At 38.8% G+C, this 23,148-nt stretch overlaps 1 protein-coding gene across 2 annotated transcripts in view; it reads left to right on the forward strand.

The window, feature by feature from the left end:
• The first annotated feature begins 8,682 nt into the window (after nucleotides 1-8,682).
• COL17A1 (collagen type XVII alpha 1 chain) overlaps nucleotides 8,683-23,148 on the forward strand; it is a 73,101-nt gene continuing 58,635 nt past the window's right edge. The window contains exons 1-2 of one of the 2 annotated variants that reach the window (XM_077455250.1): nucleotides 8,683-8,922; nucleotides 22,448-22,513. In XM_077455250.1, coding sequence (XP_077311376.1) covers nucleotides 22,459-22,513 — 55 coding nt within the window. In that variant the 5' untranslated portion in view covers nucleotides 8,683-8,922; nucleotides 22,448-22,458. The remainder of the gene's footprint in view (nucleotides 8,923-22,447; nucleotides 22,514-23,148) is intronic. The other variant, XM_077455251.1, reaches the window with a different exon arrangement.

Here is a 23,148-nt window from a genome sequence, read left to right on the forward strand (position 1 = left end):
CCATTTTTATTTGAGCTCCACTCATTAAAAGTCCCATGGGCACATTGCATTTTTGTATTTTGGAGATGACACCAAGACGACATCTGGAAGTACCCACAAAGGGATCACAGGGTCTTTACAGACAACAACTTCCCTTTGGGAGGGAATTTAGCACAATACGTATTCCCATCCACTCCCCAAGACCAAAAAAAAAAGGACATCCTTCACCGGGGAGAACCACAAAAAGCCTCCTAGAGGTTGTCAATTGGGAAGTCCGAGAAGCGAACATACCATAGGCATTCAGTCTATCCCATACAGTAAGAGTAGTTTCAGTCAGTGGGGACATCCAGTCAGATAGCCCTCTGATTCCCAACAGTACCCATGGGGCCCCTGGCTAAGTTCTTTCCCACCAGAATTTTCTCCAAAAGCACCCAAAGTTTTGTGGAGGTGTCAAGATGTTAGTTCAATATTTGAACTTGCTGGGCTGTTCTGATCAGACAATGCAAGAAGCAAGTTTTAACACTACCAGTACTTGCCCAAAATGTTTCCAATCAGACTGACTTGACAGTTGTACAGAGCAGAGGTACCTCTATGGCCTGTGCATTATACCCGTCAACAATTTTAAGAGCTTGTTTTAAGGGTTAATTTGTTTCAGCAGCTCAGGTACGGAGATGGTTAAGTATTAGAGTGTGCTTTATTTTTTTTTGCTAGGGGTGGTTATGGTTAGGGCTATTTTTTTTTAAATGTAATGTATTTTTTATGTTTTTTTTTTTTTTGGGGGGGGGGGGGTCGTACTAATAGCCCCATCCCATGAACTATTGCACCAGGTTTTTGACACCAAAATGTAACCTTCTGCAAACATGTACTCAATCAAAAATTACTTTTCATTGATGTGACTTTAATAAACCGAAATCTGATTGCTTTGTATGTTCTGTGCACTACCTTAGTAAATAGGTGCCTAAATGCTCTTTGTCTAACTTTTAGCAAATGAGGCATGTCATTCATCCTTATTTGCAATTCCTCTTTTTAAATCTGATTCAGAAATTGCATAACTGCATATATTACATTAACCCAATAAAACAGACAATATTACTGGTGTGGCACAACATACCGATGTGTGTCATTCAAACTGAAGGCAAATTATGAACGGTAAAAAAACTACAAGCCACAGACCTGCCAGCTTTTAATTCTGTGCCAGTACTTGGTAACTGGGATTGGTATTAATGTATATACAGTACATCATTTTTATGAGTGATTTCCTACTTCCATGTTTGGTCAATGCAAAAAGGCACTTTTTTCCATATAATCCTCCCTACATCCACGTCAAACAGCATACATGCTGTGACTCAATTATCCTGGGGGTGCTGCAGCAAAAGGAATTATTTCCGGATTTAGTTTACACCTGAAAATGAAAAAAAAAAAAGGAATTTAAACGGTTATGTAATGAAAAAGGATTGGCTCAGGGAGTAAAATGAAATCCAGCAGTGAATTTCAGTTTACAGTGGACAAAGAATAATAGCCTTAAATCTATTCTATATGTCATCTAAACAGCCACAAATAAAATTGTAGACTTGATTTTGCAACATAGGATGCTGTGTAGAAATTGCTCTTTGCAACTAACAGATATTAACGTACACTTTAAACACTTTTTGCTTGGTTGAAGAGTGAAAGGGTTGAAATCAGATTTTATTTGCTGTTTGTATTTTTATTGTAGAGAATTCTCTTAATTTCCTGCTCCAAAGACAAGGAATGAAGTGAGTAAAAATATGCACATATTGAGGGAAAATCCCACCTACAACAGTTATCACCAGAGGAGGTGTACCCATTGAAAAAATATATCCTCTACTCAATTGTAACATTTTGGATTTCCTCTTACTTTTTGACTTAGTAGCAAATTTTGAGGTTGATTAACCCAGTGGGGACAAATAAAGTAATTCAAAAGGCTCTTTAAAACAAAAAAGTTTTTACTGGAATTCTATTGACCCTCTTAAGCTAGTCATACACCATCAGAATATGGTTTGAACAATTTCATTTTTGGAATGTTAGTTAGATTTTCGAATGGCTGGTGGGATCAAAACTAAAATAGTCCAAGTGAACACAAAAGAAAAGAGAAGGGGGTGGGGGTCATGCCACCCTGTTTACCTTATGCCAACTTGAAGAAAAAAATGGGGACTACCCCTAACCATGAGAGCATAAAACCCAATCTTATAAAGGAAGAGATAATGAAAAGGAAGAGAGGACATCCAGTCGGAAGACCAAACTACAGGTCCCAGAGGGGGAATAAGACAGGAAAACAGAAGAGGAAGAGTAACCTGTGAAAGCATCTCAAACCAGGAGGTCCTGAACAGGATACATAGAATAGAAAGACTCCTACAGATCAATGTTGACATAACTAGCCCGTGGTTCCCATACCTTCCTAAACTGAGGCACGGAATCAGTAAGCTTACTTGCCAGGTGCTTATTAAGCATAATCTAGCATTTAAACATAGCAATATTAACTGAGGGGCCCATCCAGGATCGAGCTATGGCAAGTTTGACAGGCAATAACACAAAATGGATCAACCTTTGAGTATAACACGCACTGTCATTAACCTTTTCATTTAATAGAGCTATACGGGGTAGCTGTGGAACAGGTATATGCATAACTTTCCATATTATTACAAAGATTTTACTTCAGGAACCCATAATTTTAGAGCATTTTCAACAAACGTGCAGCATGGTACCCAGGGGCTGACAGCCCGAAAATATGAAGCTGAGGAGGTAGGAAATAGCCTTGTAAGTTTTCAGAATTTCAATGTGAACCAATTCAAATGAAATTCTAACCATGTATGGCTAGTTTTAAATGTGCGGTCACACTAATACAATTCCTGTTAGTTGTGTTGGGTATCTAGCCAAAGGGAATTTTCAACAGTGACTGAGCTTATTGAGGTACCTTATTCAGGTAAATTCCATGTAAAATGTCACACTATGTTAAATGATTATCGCTATTATTGTTAACCATACACATATATTTGCTAAGATTTGAGTAGAATTATAATTCATATAGTGTGAGAATGCTAAATATATCGATGCATACTAACTGACCTATTACTTAGAAGCATAAATGTGCAATCTATCAAGTTTGTATGCATATTCTTCAAATATATGATGTATTTTCATAGCTCAATATTTGCAAATGTGGGTTTCTCTATTAATCTTATAACCTCTAAATTAGCCATTCTCAACCGGGCCTCCATAAAACCCTAAGGTTTCTTCAGAGGTTGCTAGGGGTTCCTTGAGCTGTGGCTAATTGACCTCCTATTCAGTGATACCTGCATGGTTACAGAGCCAACATCACTTGGCAGAGCCAGCTGCATGACACCATTGATCTCTTTAGATTTATTTTAGTCTGTAAGAGGGGCATTTAGACCATCACTTTAAAGTTGCCATTCTAAACACCACCATTTTTCCCACCAACTTCCAACCAATTGGTTTTAGCAGGGGTTCACTGAGTCCTGAACCTTATTTCAATGGTTTCTCTGGGGCAAAATGTTTGAGAAAGGATGCTTTGTAAACTGACAAAGTTAGCTTAAAGTGGAGGGCCACCCTGAAAACAAAAAAATATTAAAAATTACAAAAAAATATATATTTTTTTACTTACCAGAAATGCCTGTTGCTAGGCACTTTCTCCTAATCTTCCTCTTCCTCCTCCGCGGAGATCTTCTGTCTTCTCTCTTCGTCGCGGCGTCTTCTGGGTAATGGGTCACGCTGTGTTCTGGGAACTGTGTGTTCCAGAACACAGCGTGTACCATTCAGAAAGCGCTGCGGGACTCGCACATGCGCAGTAGCTGCGGGACTCGCGCATGCGCAGTAGGAAATGGGCAGTGAAGCCATAAAGCTCCACTGCCTGTTTCCCTTAGAGGGAATGGCGGCGCCGAGGGACGGGTCGGCCTCGGGCGGCCGACATCGCGGGCGCCCTGGACAGGTGAGTGTGTTTATTAAGTCAGCAGCTGCAGTGTTTGCAGCTGCTGACTTTTTTTTTTTTTTTTTTTTAAACGGACCTCCTCTTTAAGACTGGGTTAACATTGGTGCGATGTCAGACATCGCATGTGAATCGCACCGCAGTCCAAATCACATGCAATGTCTGTGCGATGCGAACTCAGCCATGCATATTGTATGGCTGAATTTGCATCGCATTTGGACCAAACTCGTGCAGGACCCGATTCCTATCCGAATTGACAGTTCGCACTGCGATATGCGAACCATCCTGGGGGTGTCATTAACTTTGTATTGTCACTCCCAGCAGTTCGCATATGACAGCGTGAACTGCCTGCGAGTCATGTGTGATGTGGGAGCCCGCAGTGGATTCGCAGGGATTCCCAATTCAGAGAAATACTGAGTCCCCCCAGGTAGCCTTCTGAAGCAGAGAAATGCTGTGTGAAACGTGTGCTTTAGGTGTTTGTAAAGAAGAGAGAGCTTCAGATAAACAGGTAAAATGTATGTAAGAGGATTTGTTTCATCATTGTGTATCGCCTCAGACTAGTCACTTCAGTAGATATATGTAAGAGTTTACAACCACTTTAAATAAATTGCAGATCATTTTCAGGAGAAATAACATAGAGCTTGACATGATCTTAATGCTTTTCTTATTGCGATCACAATAAAAATAACTGGTCATGACCCATGAGAGTTCCTTTTGCTGAGTTACTGTAAAAGTGCAAACATTGGTCTGTTATCCTTATCCTTGGTTTACTGCTTAGTAAAATGACCAGGGGTCCTGACACTTTACTGGCTACATACTTGCTCTGTGTCAGTGGGATTGATTAACAAAAGGCAAATAGGCGGTTCACTTTCCAAGGGAATTTTCCATTAGCTTTGTGAATGAGATGAAGCTCTGCCGGCTTCCATCATCCAATCATGTGCATTGTTATTTTCATTGTGTATTCTTTGCAAAGTAAATTATCATCACATTCACTAAGCTAAGTCAAATTTTCCTCACAAAGTGAACAGCCTATTTGCCTTTTCTAAATCAACCACATTGACTCAGTGGGGTTGATCTACTAAAACTGGAGAGTGCAAAATCTGGTGCAGCTCTGCATAGAAACCATTCAGTTTCTATTTTTTTATTTTCTATCAAAGCTTAATTGAAGAAGCTGAAGTTATAAGCTGATTGGCTACCATACACAGCTGCACCGGATTTTGCACTCTCCAATTTTAGTAAATCAACCACTATGTAGTTGGGCAAGGGTAAGGATCACAACTCCATAGCTTGTACCTTCAAAAATATGTCAGTAGCAGCTCTTCTACCTCTGGCCTGATGGACTCCCTGTAAGAAACACTGTCAAATATTAGACAAAAGAAAAGCGGTATCCAAGGAATATGGCTATTTCCAAGTGTGATATTTAATAAAACGTCTTTGAAGTCACACTGTTGTGACGAAAAGGCTTTGAAGTTGGCAGAGTGACAGATTTCTTGAGTTATCATGCTTTTTAACAAATTAATGGAAAGGGTCATGCATTGCCTCTTTCTGCAGAAAATAATTTCTTTTCTAGGGCAAAGAAGTAATATGTGCAGAAAAATGCAGTTAAGCAGATTAGTGTGGAATTTCAAGGTGTGTCCGATCTGCGTATTTTATTATTCACAAGATAAAAAAAAAGAAATTAAAACCTGCAGAAAAAATAGCATCGGCCAATCAGCATCCGTGATATTCGTGGGGTAAATTGGGTCAGGGCAGTGATGAGGATGTGATCTGCTGTAACTTGCTCCGGAAATATGCAGAACACCCTCTCCATCTGTAGTCAGCAACCCCTGGGTTCAGCCCATTTGGAAGGTTCGTCCTAATACATGCTTTGTGTCTGAGAAAATGTCACTATGGTAACTGGCTTCCACTATCAACATTTCCAACTTCTATTCAAGTTAAAAAATGCTAAACCAGTTAATCCAGCATGCATGCATAAATTTTATCCTACAATTTGTGGAAGTACATTTACTCTGGAATTTATTAAATTTTTTGCATCTTTACGAGTATCTCTTTTCATTAAGATATTTGCAAGGCATTATTATCAAAGATAGCAATCCAAAATATGGATAGAGATACCTTGGTGCCAATGCTAATGGAGAGGCTTGTCACTAGCCATGCTGGTGGTATGTTGAGCCCCCGCACCTAACACCAAATGCCATTACAAAGTGTTAGCAATCTCTTTTTTCATTTTTTTAAACTAAAGAATTTAATGTCCTAAATCTACAACTTAATGCCCTGCAAACAGAGCAGGACGTAAAATTTTGGATTTCTAATCAGTCTTTGTCCCAGTGAGCATGATCACAAAGACAAACAATGGGGGCGACCCCCCCCCCCCCCCCCAGAAAATCAATATAAACCTGAAAGGGGTTCTAATTCTTCCCAGGCAATCAAAAAATTAAAGTGACACCAAACAATGTTTTTATTGTCCAAAACCCATCAATACACATCTGCTAATTAATAGCCGTACATTGCTGTGTTTTTATGCTCCTTTGTAATATTCTCCCAGTGCTTCTTAACCTCTGCTTCACCCTCCTTACTTCTGTTGGAATGAGCAGTGCACCTTACTTGTGATCATGTGCACTGCCCTATGCACACTACAAATCCCAAAGTCCCCTTGGGAGTGAGAAAGAGAGGGTGACTACATTCCTACATACAGCAAAATCATGGAAAACTAACATAGCCAGGGCAGGTGCTTGACTATTTTGCACCCTAGGCAAGGCCAAGCCAGCGTCCAATATGAGCTTACTTATTCACCGGGGCAGCAGTGCCACCTTCTGCTCCAGCATGAGCTCCAGCTTCTGGGCCAGTGCAGCCAGTAGCAGCCCTCCAGCATGCTCCTGAAGCCAAAGAACTTCTTCTCCTTCCTGAGGGGAGACATGGTCCCTGCCTCCTCCACCCCCCCAGCTGTCCTTTGACTGCCAGGAACTGGCTCAGTGTCGCCCTCCTCACAGGCTGAGCTGCTGCTGACCTTCTCTGCAGCCCCTGTGACAGTTATTATTCATGGCTGCTGCTTTCTCTGGATTGGCTAGCAGAGAGTCAGTCAGTGCCCCAGCCCTGTGTACGATAAAGTGGTTGTAAACCCTTTACAACCACTTTTTACTACAGGTAAATAATAACTATAATAAGGCTTACCTGTATCTACCCCGGATACATCTCCTAAACCTGCACGGATTGGAACATATATCCCTTTTATCATCAGCACATGCGCACTGAAGCAATGGCTTGTTCATGTCGTTGCTTCAGCTAGTATGCCGTAACCGGCGGCTCCTGCACGCATGTGTGGGAGTGACGTTATCGCGGCTCTGGCCAATCACAGCGCCAGAGCCCGCGATACCTGAAAGTAACTCCGGGAGCGATGTCTCCGGCCGGATCAGTGTACGAGGACCGCTGCGGGGGCTTCAATCTAGGGTAATCAATTCATAATGAGCTAGTATGCTATGCATACAAGCTCATTATGCCTTTGTCTCGCAGGTTTTTTTTTTTTTTTTGGTTAGTGGGTTTACAACCACTTTAACAGGAAGTGGATCACAGCAGCAAAAAAAAAAAGGAATTTGGAGATCCGGAGGAGGCTGAGAGCAACAGAAGGGACTTTTTGAGTTAAGAATACATGCTTGAATAGAATACATAAAATAAAGTAAAACCAAAGTTTTACTTTAAACAGAACAATTTTTGGCTTTAGATACAATGTAATAATAATAATGTCCTCACATAGTTTGTGCCTTCTGCAAGGCTTACTATACCTAAACACAGCAGCCTCATTTTGTGATGTGCCTAAGTATAAATCAGGCCAACTTGTATATTTTTGTTGCCTTGTATGTACAGTAACTCAAGCCTCTAGTCAAGTCCATTGTCTCCACAGGGCAAAAAGTAAGCTACGCTTACTATTTATATATGTTTACTATGTATTTAAAATACTCTGATTTTACTCTATTAACATCTTAATGAGACCTATATTCACATGCACCTAATCCTCATCTTAATTAATAGTAACTTTAACCTTAACCTGGCATTGTCTAAGCCAAATACTCCCTTGTCTTTCTTAATCCTTATGATTTTTCCATATGTTTTCTGATTACTTTTGGTCCATTCCATCACTCTGAGATAATTTAAAGTATCCCTTCATAAAGAAACAACTCACACGTCTACTTCTATTCTACCCCCCCCCCCCCCATGACCTACCTTCCTGACCCAAACACAGATGACACCTATTATGAAACACTATAGCTTACGATAGACAATTGCTTCCTTTGTGTTTCTTTATGGATCAAAGGGTTTTCTGTCTCTACCTATTAGTTACTGGATTTCATTTTGATTACTATGTTAAATCTTAAAACTTTAATAAAAATACATTGATTAAAAAAAAATTGAGATGAACTAAAAACAATATAAAAGTATTATGAGACTTTATCGATGCCAATAAACTTTACATGGAAAATTAATTTACATTTTTTATCATAACTAAAGAAGCGCCAGCAATCTACCTAGTCTATGGAATGCACTTTTGTGAATCGAGACAAAGAAGTATATCTTTTTGTAAAGTATAATGTTTCTTCTATTCTAGATTGAGTTACTGTACATTCAATCTGTGTTCTCAGACAGGTGCAGCCTCCTTCAGAGTTTACATCCTCCAGGCAGAGATTTTTTTTTTTCTCTCCTCTTGCAGATTATTGGGCTGAGTTGTAGGGTGGGGAGAAAAAAAACTCAAAGCCATGCCACACCTTTGTCAGGACTTGCCTGGAGATGACGGGAGACTGGGATAGATGGGTTGAATAAGAGAAAAATTGAACATTCTTGAAGCATCAGTCAGCCTCAACACACCTCGGAGGACGGGTAAACAAGTGTAGGAGGGCAAGCAATTATAAAAAGGAAAAGTTTTTTGGGAAGGCACACATAATTTGGCCTCCCTTGTTGCCAGGAGTTCTTCTTTTGCCAAAACACACCAGGTACGTATCACAAAATACTGATTGTGTTTGTCTGTTTCGTTAGACTGTTAGGTACATCGACTTAATAGGTGTTACATTGTAGGAGACAAATAAGCTATGATAAGTGTGTAAGTATATAATGCATACTTTAATGATATCATGCAAGGTTTAGATAGCTAGATGTTAATCGAGATGTGCCCTCTACTGCGACAGAATAGAAAAAGTTGTGTGACATGATAAATGACTGATATGTTGTACAATAACATTGGTTCTCTTACTTGTAAGCATTCTGATTTTGATTTCGAAAGCCTTTTTTACATAGATACAAATTTAAAAGTCCTTTTTCTTGGCTACTCAATAGACTATTTACTAAGGTGGTGTTACCAATGCTTGTGACTCAGTGACTGTGGACTTTTGAACTTGACATTATTTGTATGAGCCTCCTAGTGTGTTGTTCCGATGATGCAGGGCTAATACATGTACTAAATGTAAAATGACTATGTGCACCTCTGGTATAGGTTCTTTATCGTAAGATGTATGGAGACATACTATAAAATGCAAGCCTGGACCATGTTACTAATTATTGACTTTTCACTGTTATCACTGAGCCTTGGATGGGAGATATGATCATGTTTTTTTCATTATTCAGCAGCTAACCTTTCATTTTTGTTTGATAATTGGGAGCAATAAGTTTGATTAAAATCACTTACATTATGTCTGACTGCATGTCATGCTAATACCTGATATGCTAGACAAATATTTATTATGTTCTGTAGTCAACTCTGGATTATATTATTATCCTACTGATAGCATGATCACTCTCCCTTAAAGGAACCCTGTATTGAAAGGACATGCTGGCTACCGTTTTCATTCTACCTTCGAAAATGCAAGTTGCCTGGTTGTCTCTGGCTTCAACACTTTGAGTCACTGGGGCTGATTTACTAAAGTTAAATAGGCTGTTTACTTTGTAAGGGAAGTTGCAATTTACAAGGGAATTTTCCTCAGAGCTTATTGAATGTGGTGCAATTTCACTTTGCAAGGAATACCCAATCACGTTCAAAGAACATTAAAAAAACACATTCTTGGTTGCACATGATTGGGTGACAGAAGTCAGCAGAGCTTCGCTTTTTAGGAAATCAACCCCACTGGCCCAGCACAAGTCATTATAGAGCCAGCACTCCTGATTTGTAGATTTTCCTACAAGCGCTGAAACCAGAGGATCAGCTAGGAAGCCAGGCAAACAGCATTTCCTTTAGTACAGGTTTCTTTTAATACAGCCAAGACTTGTACTAGTGACAACCAGACTTCAAATGTTTCATACCTCTACTGATTTAAAAGGAAAGGTCACTTTGCATAGTGTGTCACATACATGTAACATAGCAGTTTGCGCAAATGAGAATGACAGGTGTCACCTACGTGACTAACTCGTCATGCCACACAAAATGTTCACAAACTTGCAAAGTTAAAAAAGCCGCTCACACTGAGTCCCTTTTGGCATAGTAATCTTAAATATTAAACAGATGTTCCCCACATATTCATTGCCCATTGACAAGGTTGTGTTAGGAAGAAGGAAAGTGAGAGCAGTGTGCGTACTATGTGAGATGTGGGAGATGTGTTAGAGATTTGTACTGTTAGATCATTCTGAAAACCACACTGTCTATTGAGAAACAGTCAGGTTACTGTTATACCTTAGTAACAGATTGCATTTGTGGATGAGATGAAAAGGGTAAAAAAAAATCCAAGTGAAAATGTTTATCCACAAGTCTGAACTTTTGATGTTTTGATGTTCTTCTACTGATGGCTCCAGAGCCCTGTTAAATATATGGTGTATTACAGCCAGTACTTGGGGTATTTTGTGTATCTTTGTATTTTTTAGTATAAAATCGACAACATGTACATGATATGGCATGTATTATAGCTGTATTACAGCTGTAATAATGACAGCAAGCAGTAGTTTTAGGATTTTGTGTTTGCTGGTTACGTAGTACAGCCGTGATTTGTACTGGTTTTGGTTTTGGAATACTGAAAAGAATGTAATCACTAGACATGCTTTTTCTTCCTTTAATGGTATCATTGTTTTACCGCAGCCATATTTATTCATTACAGTAATTTATATAGAGCTGAAAATGTATGCAGTGTTTTACATATTCCTCATTCACACCAGTCTCTGCCCACAAACAGCTTGCACTCTAAGGTCCCTGTCTCACATACACACACTATATTAACAAACGTATTGGGATGCCTGCCTTTACACACACAGGAACTTTAATGGCATCCCAGTCTTAGCCCATAGGGTTTAATATTGAGTTGACCCACTCTTTGCAGCTATAACAGCTTCCTTATGGGAACGCTGTCCACAAGGTTTAGGAGTGTGTCTAAGGGAATGTTTGACCATTCTTCCAGGAACGCAATTGTGTGGCCAGGGACTGATGTGGTTGAGAAGGCCTGACTCGCAGTCTCCGCTCTAATTCATCCCAAAGGTGTTCTATCGTGTTGAGGTCAGGACTCACTCATCCATGTCTTTATGGACCTTGCTTTGTGCAAGTCATGTTGGAACAGGACGAGGCCATCCCCAAACTGTTCCTACAAAGTTGGGAGCATAAATTGTCCAAAATATCTTGGTATGCTAACGCCTTATGGGTTCCCTTCACTGAAACTAAGGGGCCAGCCCAACCCCTGATAAACAACCCCACACCATAACCCCCCCTTCACCAAATTATTTGGACCAGTGCACAAAGCAAGGTCCATAAATACATGGATGAGCCGGTTTGCGGTTGAGGAACTTGACTGGTCTGCTCAGAGTCCTGACCTCAACTGGATAGAACACCTACAGGGATGAATTATAGCAGGGACTAGCCAGGCCCTCTTGTCCACATCAGTGCCTGACCTCACAAGTGAGCTTCTGGAAGAACAGCCAAACATTTCCATAGATACACGCCTAAACCTTGTGGACAGGCTTCCCAGAAGAGTTGAAAGTGTTATAGCACAGGGTGGGCCAAGTCAATATTGAACCCTACGGACTAAGACTGGGATGCCATTAAAGTTCAATGGCGTGTAAAGGCAGGTGTCCCAATACTTTTGGTAATATAGTGTATATGCACATGCATACTGCAGCCAATTTAGACAGAAGGAATTTAGCTTTCCAGCATGCGTTTGGAGTGTGGGAGGAAACCAAAGTACATGGAGGAAACCCATGCAAACACAGGGAGAGCATGCAAACTCTGTACAGATAGTGTCCTGGCTGGTATTTGAACCAAGGACCCTTTGTACTGCTATGCAAAAGTATAACTATAGTAAAACAGTGCCTCTCCAAAAATGAAGTCGAAGAAAGGTACTGCAATTCAAATTATGTATTTTTACAGTAAAAGAGAGGATAAAAGATGTTTTTCAGCATTCAATGATTGATAGCCCAGTCAAGAAATTAGAGAGCTGGGGGACTGTGTACCGCCTGAGCCCTTAACTATAATCAGCCATAAAGAGGATGACTGGTGTTGTCATAGATACCTAGTCAGTTTTGGTAAAATCTATGGTAATACCTCCCCTGACAACCAGTTCTTACCAAGACAGAATTACAGATAAGTGCTTGGACTTCATATACCCCCTCACACAATGAGGTGAGTGCTGTAATCATTATACAGCCTCCTCCATGAATATGTGGAAATGGTTTATTTCTTTTCTGGAGAATGTTCAATAATTGACAGCAAATCACAACACATGTAGAATACAAACTTAACCGAATTATAGTGGATATGAAACCAATCAACGCATATAAATGATGTACGCCACATAATTATACATAAAAATGTAAGCCATCGCCACAGGGATGGGTGCACGCAGGAATGCAGAATACATTGCTTTATGTTTCATAAATCATGAGTATGTCATGTAGCTACAAGATTTCGATAAGGTGTTATATAATGATAGCTACGCCTAGAGGATGACTTTGAAAATGCAGTAAAACTAAAACTTGTAAAAGATATAAATGACAAACAAGTGAATGGCAAACAAATGACAAATATTACATTGACCCTATGTATGATTACCAGACAGTAAAAAAGTCACATTGTAATCCCCAAGTATCTCTTTCTCTATTTGTGTTCTATTCCATTTTCAGAGCCAGTAGACAGACATTCATCTAGCCAGAAACCAGTGATATACAGACATACCCCACTTTTAAGTACACAATGGAGTTTATTTACTAAAGCTGGAAAGTGCAAAATCAGGCTCACTTCTGCATAGAATCCAATGAGCTTCTAACCCCAGCTTCTTCAATTAAGCGTTGGTAATAAAACCTGGAAGCTCATTGGTTTCTATGCAGAAGTGAGCCTGATTTTGCACTTTCCAGCTTTAGTAAATAAACCCAATTGTGTACTTAAAAGTGAGGTATGCCTGCATATCCATAAAATATACAAATAACTAACCACTTTCTAATCCAGTGTAGCAAATACATGTAACATCTTACATGAAAGCAAAACCATTCAAAAACAGTCATAAGATCAAATTGGCACATTCCATAAATAAATCTCATTGTTTCATTACGAAACACTATGGACATTTTTAGGATGCAGATAAATGTCAGATGCCTGTCATCCAATACTAGCAATTTCCATGGATTTGGGTGATGAGGGAATATGTATTGGGAAGGGCAGACTATAGTAGATAAACATAAGAGATATTTAGCAGAAGGGAAAGTCTATTTGACTGGAATGTTCAAGCACAGAACTATTATACATGTTCTATTTTAGATACTGTAGATAATAATTGTTCCAATGGATGGCTGTAAGATAGAAGAATGTATGAAGGAGCATGAAATTGCATGAAATTGTCTTTAACTTGGAATTTAAATAGCCCAATTGGGTGCAAACACCAACAAATTAAATCATTAAATTTAATTTTGGGGAGCCAATTGAGTCATAGACTTCCCTTAGGTTAACGTTCTATGATGATTTTTTTTTTTGCCGTGTTTAAAGATTGCATCACTTATCTGATCTGTGGGATGTAAAATGTATTAATTTCATTGGGAAAATCAGCATATGTGGATAGAATTTTCAATAGATGCTTTCAGAGATATAAAAGAAGCGGAGGATTTTAAATGCTTTTCATTCTATAAGGAAGGCTAGCATAGGACTCTATCAGTCAATGGATGTCCCACCTGTATAGTGGGCTATTGTGTAAAGATGGCATTTTACAAGGTGTCCTTGCTATTACATGTAGAAGTGTTTAAATATCTATATATAGATGTGTCTGCAAATAATATCATCTAAATGATCTTGTTAATAACTTCCTGGTTATCCTAATACTTCCCAGAATGAAAGACTATTACAGTAAAGCATTGTAGACATGGACACTGGAACCGTAAGAAAAAGGCATAGAGGATGGGAGCAGCCCACAACATCACATCATTTTGAATGGCTTAATAGGAGCATGGACACAGTGCAAAGAATACCCAATCACATGCAAGGAAAATTTATAAAAACAACATTTTTGCTTGCACATGATTGGATGATGGAAGTCAATAGAGCTTCTGCTCATTTACTAAGCTTTGGAGCGTCTGCATTTTGCAAAGTGCACATTCTCTTTGCCTTTAGTAAATCAGCCCCAATGTATGACTGAGTTTGAGAAACATATTAACGGGTTACTTATAAAAATGATCCTTGAGAGCCTTTGTGTGTGCATGTGAATATCTGCTCACAGTTCAAAAAATACATAAGTCACAAGAACAACCATTTACATTTGCCTGATTTTTATTTTGGCTTGTCAGTATAGAATACGCAAAACTAAATAGATTATAGTTAGATAAAAATGAATGCAGGTGACTGAGGCCTAACAGTTAGAAATTGGATGTGTTTAAGTTTTAAACTCTGTAAAGGGACCTTTGAGCATTTTAAACAAATTATAAATGGTCTCATTTAAATATATTACTTGTTTTTGACTGAAGCTCTTCTTTTCAAAGATGCAGTGTGTGCTTTTGTGTATAAATACCTTGGTGCAAGCATCAGCATTTTAAACATATACCCAATACCGCTCCCTGCTGATTTTGGCATTATCAATAACCTATTTCATCTAGCTTTGGACCCTGGTGCTTTTGAACTGGACTCTGATGATTTTGACATTTTGCATCTGAGCACCACAAACCAAATCAAATTTATTTTTAATATTTAAAGAAAACTCCCCCATCCATCCATGTCTCTATGCTTTATTTTGTTGAGAAATCACTTTGAAAAACACCCCCTACCATTTCTGGCTGTAGCCATGTTGAGTAAGGGCAAATCATTCATGTAGCATTTACTTTCTGGAATCCATCTGCTCTTAGCTCTGGAATGATTGTAGGAGAGTGAGCTTAGCTTGGAAAACTCCTTCTCCAGACTCCTGGGATGTATGACATAATTTGCCTAGGCAAGAAACCAGGAAGTAACTGAAGAAATGTAAAAAAAGTTTAAAAGTAAATATGTTATACTCCCCTATCTATTTACTAATGCTGCAGCATAAAGAAAACATAATCAATGTTGATTGGCTGAATGAATGTCCTGTAAGTATCTTCATCCAACCTTGGACCATGGTGCTGCTACACTGACCCTTCTGGTTTTGGCCATATTGATGGCCCTTGAGAGTCTTCATCCAACCTTGGACACTGGTTCCTCTGCACTGTATGCATTTGCTGTAGATCTACAGTCAAATGGGATAAGATTTCTTTTATGTCATATTCTACTTTTTTTAGTGGATCAATCTTTCTGTAAAGTAGATTTTTGTCTCATCTTTATTCATTTCATACTTTTCAAAAACTTCTGACTATGGATTCCTTGGCCAACAATATATGCTGCCCTCTAGAATCATATAATACCCATAAAAGGTTTTTCCTCCCTCCAAGCTATATTTTATAAGGGTTTTAATTACTATAGTCTGTAGAGGATAACTCTGGGCGTTGCTCTGTTACAATAAATACAGGTGTTTGCATGTATGTTACCTGCAGGAACATTATATTGTGCAGATTATAATGATCACGCAAGGTGTCTGAGCTACAAGTGTCTTTGTTGCTGAATAGTCTTCATTCTTCAGCAATTCAGCCAGTAAAGTCTGTACACTCTGGATAAATAGAGGAGACTTGTTTACAGCATTTCCAGGAGCCTAAACTGTTTCAACTTGCTTTGGCATTTGATGGAGGAGCTGTAAATATGTGACAGAATGTAGCAATGTTAGAGAAGAGTACTATGTACTTCTGAATATCAATATATACTGAATCTAATATACAAGAAATATATCAAAGGCCAGAGTTAGACTAACAATGGATGTTTGGCTTCATTTTATATCTCACATTGAGAAATAATGCACTATTGCATCCTTTCCCAACACTTTTAATATCATGGAATCCTTGAGATAACTTTCTGTTCTCAGGGAGTCTCTGATAATAATTACTTTATCTACAACTCATGATATATTAGCATAGTGATCAGTGTGAAGAATGCACTTTACATTTGTGGCCAGTACGAAGAATTCCCCCTTTTCTGATAGTTAAGAAGATAATTGGTGTCAGTGGTTACTTATCTCAGAGGCAGAGATTGCTCGTTGCTCAAGGAACCCCTTGCAATCTCTGGAGGAACCCTAGGGTTCAACAGAACCCTGGTTTGAAAAGGCTGCTCTGTTGGCTGCAATAGACTAACATGGCTTCTATAAAAGAGCCCCACAGCAATGTGGTTGGTCAGTTTAACTATTCTTTAACCCATTAGCAAACAGCCTGTGCTTTAGATATGCAAGCACCAGGGAAGCAAGATTCTGACCAGGTGTATCAGGTCAAGTGCAATGACAGGCACTCTGATGTGAAGCAGTGCTTATTCCCCGTATATATATACCTATCTCACATTGATTAAATGTCCCAATGAAATGAAAACAAATTGCAATCAGGGATGACAGGTGGCAGACCCCAGGTCTTAGATTCTTCACACGCATGTCTATAATAGCTGAAAACCCATATTATTGATAGTGTGTATGTAAAAGTCAGAAATGGATTTTATATTGGAGTTATTTTTCAGTGGGAACAATGATTTATTTGCCATATTGATATACCAGTAAGAACTTGAGCAACATATTACATTATACTTAGAACCTTTCACATCAGTCACTGCACTCTAAAGGAGCTCACAATCGACTGCCCACATCTGTACACTAGGGCCAATTTGGGAGGAAGTAAATTAATCTACCAGTATCCTCCTTCGTTTGTGAAAAAACAGAGCCCACATCCCTGCAGACAGAAGAAGCACAAACCGACTACATGTAAATGGTGCCCCTGGTGACACTCAAGACCAGAATTTTAGGGCTGGATTCACACTGTTCTATGGGCAAGTGGCACATGTAGTAAAGCACATGTGTAGGTGTGCATGGGCCCATATAAGTTTCCTTTCAGGACAAATTAAACCGTTAAGCATAGAACCAACTCCATGGAAAATAATAATATTTTTGCTTTAAATGCTACAAATGTGAATTGAAGTATTACTTTTACTATTTACCATTTACATTATATTACATATAATTTTATATATATATATATATATATAACTATCACAGTTGTTATGTGGTTAGTACTCTTGTCTTAGGGCCTATTCACCCTAGTCCATTTACATGCAGCAAAAATTATACATTTTGCTGCACGGAAATGTATTTCAAGCAGAAATCCTATTCTATTGCTGGTTCACAACTATGAGGCTGCAGTTTAGTGTGTTCTGAAAGGAAAACTAGGGTTGATTTACACCTACACATGTGCCTTACTATTATTTACAGTTAAATGCACATGGAACAATTTAAAGATAATAGGATTGAGTGTAATGTCAATGGCAACATGCTTCTGTGTGTAAAGCTGCACGCTATCTTGTTTTGACTTTTATGACGTCTTTAAAGCGAATATTTAAGAACATTTATAACACCCCATTCTTTAAAAACACTCAAAATATTTCCTCCTAGGTTCTCCCTCTGAAAAAAAAAAATTCACAGCCCATAGCAAAAAAAACAACATTGATTGTCACGTAACCAAAAAATTATAATTTGTTACAACTTTCCTTTACATTTTTCAGTTGGCATATTGTGTTAATAAACTGTGTGCAGCCTCCAGCTTTAGCAACACTGCCCATCTTCTGGGCTGCACACTATCTCCAGGGCAGTATGGCATCTCACTTGCAGTGGAGTTGAACTGGTGCAATAGAAGCATCTAATGAGGGTTCAAGGATTCACTAATCCCATTTAAGCCTGCTCACAATGTACTGATTCAGTAACGTGTGTCTATCATTTGTGTAACGCTATTGCTGGATGTGCAAATTCCTTTATTGCTTCTCCAGGCAAAATTCAGAATTTTGCAGATCATCTTACAGTGGGAATAATTAGAGCCATCTGACATAGCAATGAATCAAGCTTAACAGAACAGGCTTTGGAATTAGGGTAGAAGACATGAAGTGGAGTTTGCTGTCAGAGATGTAGACCTCTTTAAGGTTTTACTTTCCATTGTCATAAGGGGTTTAAAGAACAATGATTATGTACAAAGTGAAGGGAACCTGAACAACCAAGCAAATTTGACTAAACCAGTCAGAACAACGGTCATTGCTTATTAGTTTCTACATGGCTCCATAGATTTCATCTTTGCCCTATGATAAACTTGGAGGAATGTTTTAGGTAGAGTTTTCAGATTTTTTTTCTGGAAGAATACATCTAATTTATAAGATTTTTGCAGCCCAGAAATTTGACTCCTACATTCTGGAATTTGGTTCTTTAAATGGGTTTTCTTATTGCTAGAAATTCTGTATATAGCTCTATGCATACAGTGTATAGTCCACATGGGCTTTGCTGTTGAACTGCACATAGGAAAAGGAAACTTTATTATACAGAGAAAAGACATAGAGCAGTGATGGCGAACCTTGGCACCCCAGATGTTTTGGAACTACATTTCCCATGATGCTCAACTACATTGTAGAGTGCAGGAGCATCATGGGAAATGTAGTTCCAAAACATCTGGGGTGCCAAGGTTCGCCATCACTGACATAGAGTTTAACAATAGATGCAGCTGCAAACTAAACACTGCCATCTACTGGCTGATGCAGTTGTTGCACAAAATACATTGTATTCCAACACGTATTTAGACTGCATTGTAACAAACGTTTACTTCCTACATAACTAAGGCATATTCTCTACCAAAAAAACTTTATTAACCCTGTATCATATTAAAAAGTACCATAAAGAATGTTATTCCAAGAAAAATAACAGTTGACCATTTGGTAAAAATAAATCCTCTTTTTTAGGATTTTGCTTTATACATTCAAACATTTTCCTGTATTTAAAGGAAACTTGTAGAAGGAAACATGGAGGCTGCCACTGATGACATCTGAAAACATCTGCTCTCTGGTCTTCATGCTGTTTCAATCGGGTGCATAAACTGAGCCTTAGCAGATTTGAGCCCCAAAGTTCAGTTTGTCTGACTACTAGAATAGTACTGGCCACAGCATACTGTGCCATGGCCCACGTGAAAGAGGTGAACTGGGCGCTTTTCAATTGGACTTAGATCTCTGTTATTTTTAACCATACTCAAGCATGGATTTCAAATGCTGGAGCAGATTAGATTAATTTGTGTCCAATTAATTTGTGTCCCCTTAGTAGTAAAGGTACAGATAATGTAAGCACACTCAGGCCTAAAACAATGTGAGGGCAAGAACAATCCAACATGATGTGAGCACTGGACAGTGGGGAAGGAAGAGCAATCATATTTGTCACAGTAAAAGGCAACTGTGGCTTGTTTGATTATGGTCTAAAAATCACTTACTCAAAACAAGTATGCATATTAGGAGTGAGTCCATTTAAACCAGTGGCAGGCTGACAGCAGCGGCTGCTGTTATAAAGCCACATGCAGAGCAGTTAGCTGGGGTTTGGGACCGATGTCTGAGCCTGGATGCATCTGACTGTGTCCAGGATCGGACACCTGTCTCTATCCACAGCTAACCGCTCTGTGCGTGGCTATATGCTGATCGCATAACCCAGTCATTCCAACAGCAAGAATCTTCAGATTTTTGTCACAGGAATCCAGTGGCTGAACTAACCTTGCCATGTGAAAGGGGCCTAAGTCATTTCAGAAAATAAAGGCAACTGCTTATTGTTAGGCCCCTTTCACACGGGCAATCCGATCAGGTCCACCTTTCAGTTTTTCAAGTGGACCTGATTGAACAGTATATTCACCCGTATGGACTGGTGAGTGTAAATAGACTAGTATCAATTTACCTATGCCTACCTCTGATCTGAAGGGGAGCTATCCTCCTCCATCTAGATGGATCAGAGGGCAGTTGGGGGTATATGGACAGTGGAGTCCGTTTACACCCAGCCACCCATAGAGTAGAGCATGCGCTATCCATGTCGGCTCTGCCCAAACTGAGTGGACATGGTCCTGTCATCTGCCCGCTCTGCTCTGTTCAGCGGCGGATCAGCAGACAGATCTCCTGCTGATTAAAATGGCGTTTGCCCCGTGTAAAATAGGACTTAAGCATTATTCCTTTTGCTTGAACGTCTAATATTTGTTACATGATGGATATTTTAATTTAAGTGAACGGTCTACATTGGCCTATAAGCTGGTTTAGGATCAGAGATGATGCACAGTGGTATAGAAATTGTTTGTTGTTGTGCAAGAAAGGTTTAATATTCCAGATGAAAGAAATATCTGTGTTATAATTATGGTAACTATATGATTATGAATTAAAGGGACATTATCGTGAAAAATATTGTATTATAACAGCCATATGAGTTTAATATTTGTAATAATAACAGTCAGTATATTCTTCAAATTCCTACACTACTACTTATATTTTTCGTCACATTTACATGTAATGTCAAAAGCAGGGGTTGGGGCAAATTGTATTTCATAAAGATTCTTTTCTGGTGAGCTGGTGTAAACTGTCACCTTGCATCATACTGGCCTGGGTGCCAACGGAATACTATATATTTTTAGTAGCGATCAGAAAGTTTAGAACCTCTGTTGGGCTTTAGTTGCTATCCAGATATCTGTTGCGAAGGCTTCCTGAAGTCTCTGGGACAGAAAGAGAGGGAGGGTCTCTCCAATAGGGCAAATCGTTTTTATTAAATTTCCAAAAGATTTTTTCCACACCTACACAACACAGCTTGAGGAATGCATCCCTTGCAATATAACATGGTGTAGATAGACATATTGACATAGGAGTTTATTTACTAAAGCTGGATAGTGCAAAATCAGGCTCACTTCTGCATAGAAACCTGCCTCCAGGTTTTATTGTCAAAGCTTACTTGAACAAGCCAAGGTAAGAAGCTGATTGGTTTCTATGCAGAAGTGAGTCTGATTTTGCACTCTCAAGCTTTAGTAAATAAAACCTATTGCATATTTAATCAGTATCATATGCTCTTTGTAGGTTTACTGATCTATAATAATACAGGTAAATTTACCAATAAGGCTTCATGCTCATGGCCTTACAGTGGCCATACAGCATCACTCTCCTGGGACCTGCAGCTGCCAAGCATAGCAAACCATTGAGATGAATTAGCAGATGTGACTGTATATGGTTCTGTGCGGAAGCAAAAAGTACCTGTTTGCCTACAAACTTATGCTTTGTGGGTGCTTTACCTAACCCCTGCACATAACCTCATTCAGCCGTGTCTTCTAATTCATCTCAGTGGGTTGCTGTATGCTGCAGGTTCCAGGAATTAAGCAGTCTCCAAATAATGTACGGTCCCTGTATGGTTGTATGTATGAAGCCTTAAAGGGCATGGTGGTACATTCTCCAACACATACACAAAACAACCAAAAAAAACAAAATGGACATACAGTACATTTCAGTGTTCTTATCCTTTCTTATTCTACAAGATTATTCTTATTCTACAAGAAAAATATTCAAAAATGTAAGCTCTGTCAAGCTTTTATTTTTGTCTGCGTGTCTGGAAAATAAAAACAGGGGAGATCCACTAAAGACATACTTTTTTACATTTTAAATTTTGTTTGTAAGAAACTATTAGAAACTACAAAGCATATTTTCAGATGTAAAACAAGATTTTTTAAGTCATTGAGCACTAAAACCAAGGACTTCCACAGCACAATCTATTACCTGGGCAGAATCCAGGAAGCACAGAACTGTTATTAATTAATTGATGTTAGCCAATGATCCAATTTCAATACAAGTCTGCAACTACACAAAACACAGCCTTAACAGAACATACCATGTTTGCCATTAACTTGCTACTGAATACTTTTTTATTAACTTTTGCTTGTCATGCTTATTTAATAAATCAGTGCGAATAGTCACACATTTTCATTCTAAAACCTGGTCCTAGTAAACGTGAATCTAATTATCTGCTATAGGCCACTGTATTTTGTGCATTTTGACTGCTTTAGCCTCATTGCCCTATTGCAACATCTTGTAAATCAATTTAAGGTATTTTAGAAATTTAGAAAGGTTCAGAGAACAATACTGTTTTCAGATTTTGATCCGATTATCAGAAAACATGACATATAACAGACACAAACAGAATGTCTTGATTAAATGTCTGCATTTCTTTCAAGGTGACTATGGAATGGATATTTTAAGTAAGAAAAGTTATCGGGAAGGTGGGGACTCAGCAGGAAGAGGTAAGATATGCTTACTATTGTTTTTTTATTTTAATTACTATTGTCAATATCCAAATACAATCATCAGTATGTTATCGTGAAGTGAAAAATTTACATAAGCATTTATACATGAATAGAGAACTATCTTTTCTTACCACACACTATAGACCAAAGGTGTACTGTAAGTCAATGTTAAGCTTTAATTTTCCAAACCTCTCTTAATTTAATGCAGAATGATAGTCAGGCTGCATATAAAACAATAAGCAGCCTGACTGTTATTACAATTTCTCCAAGGGTTTGACATGTCCCACTGAACACTGCTCTAATTAACATCACTCTAAAGCTGGCCACAGACCACAGTCACTTCTATTCATTCAACCAGTGGGCTGAAGGAGGAAAACATTTGAAAAGATTACTCCATCCACATAAGTGAGGTGGCTGGAGGAATCCCTATTTCAGGACATTGCATTCCAACAACGGGACTCAAAGCTGTCAGAATACACTGATCAGCAGCTGCAGCCATTTCCAGCATGTCCCTTTAACAGTAGTCGATCAAGTGATCACTTTCTGTTGAGCAGGGATAACCACACACTAATCAAAAATGTTATGGTCCCAGCTGTACTCCCGGAGCAGAGGTGTTAATTATCTGTTATAAC

The sequence above is a fragment of the Lithobates pipiens genome, unplaced genomic scaffold, assembly GCF_037356315.1.
Source record: "Lithobates pipiens isolate NorthernLeopardFrog02 unplaced genomic scaffold, aLitPip1_a1.2 Scaffold_25, whole genome shotgun sequence".
Taxonomy (NCBI): domain Eukaryota; kingdom Metazoa; phylum Chordata; class Amphibia; order Anura; family Ranidae; genus Lithobates; species Lithobates pipiens.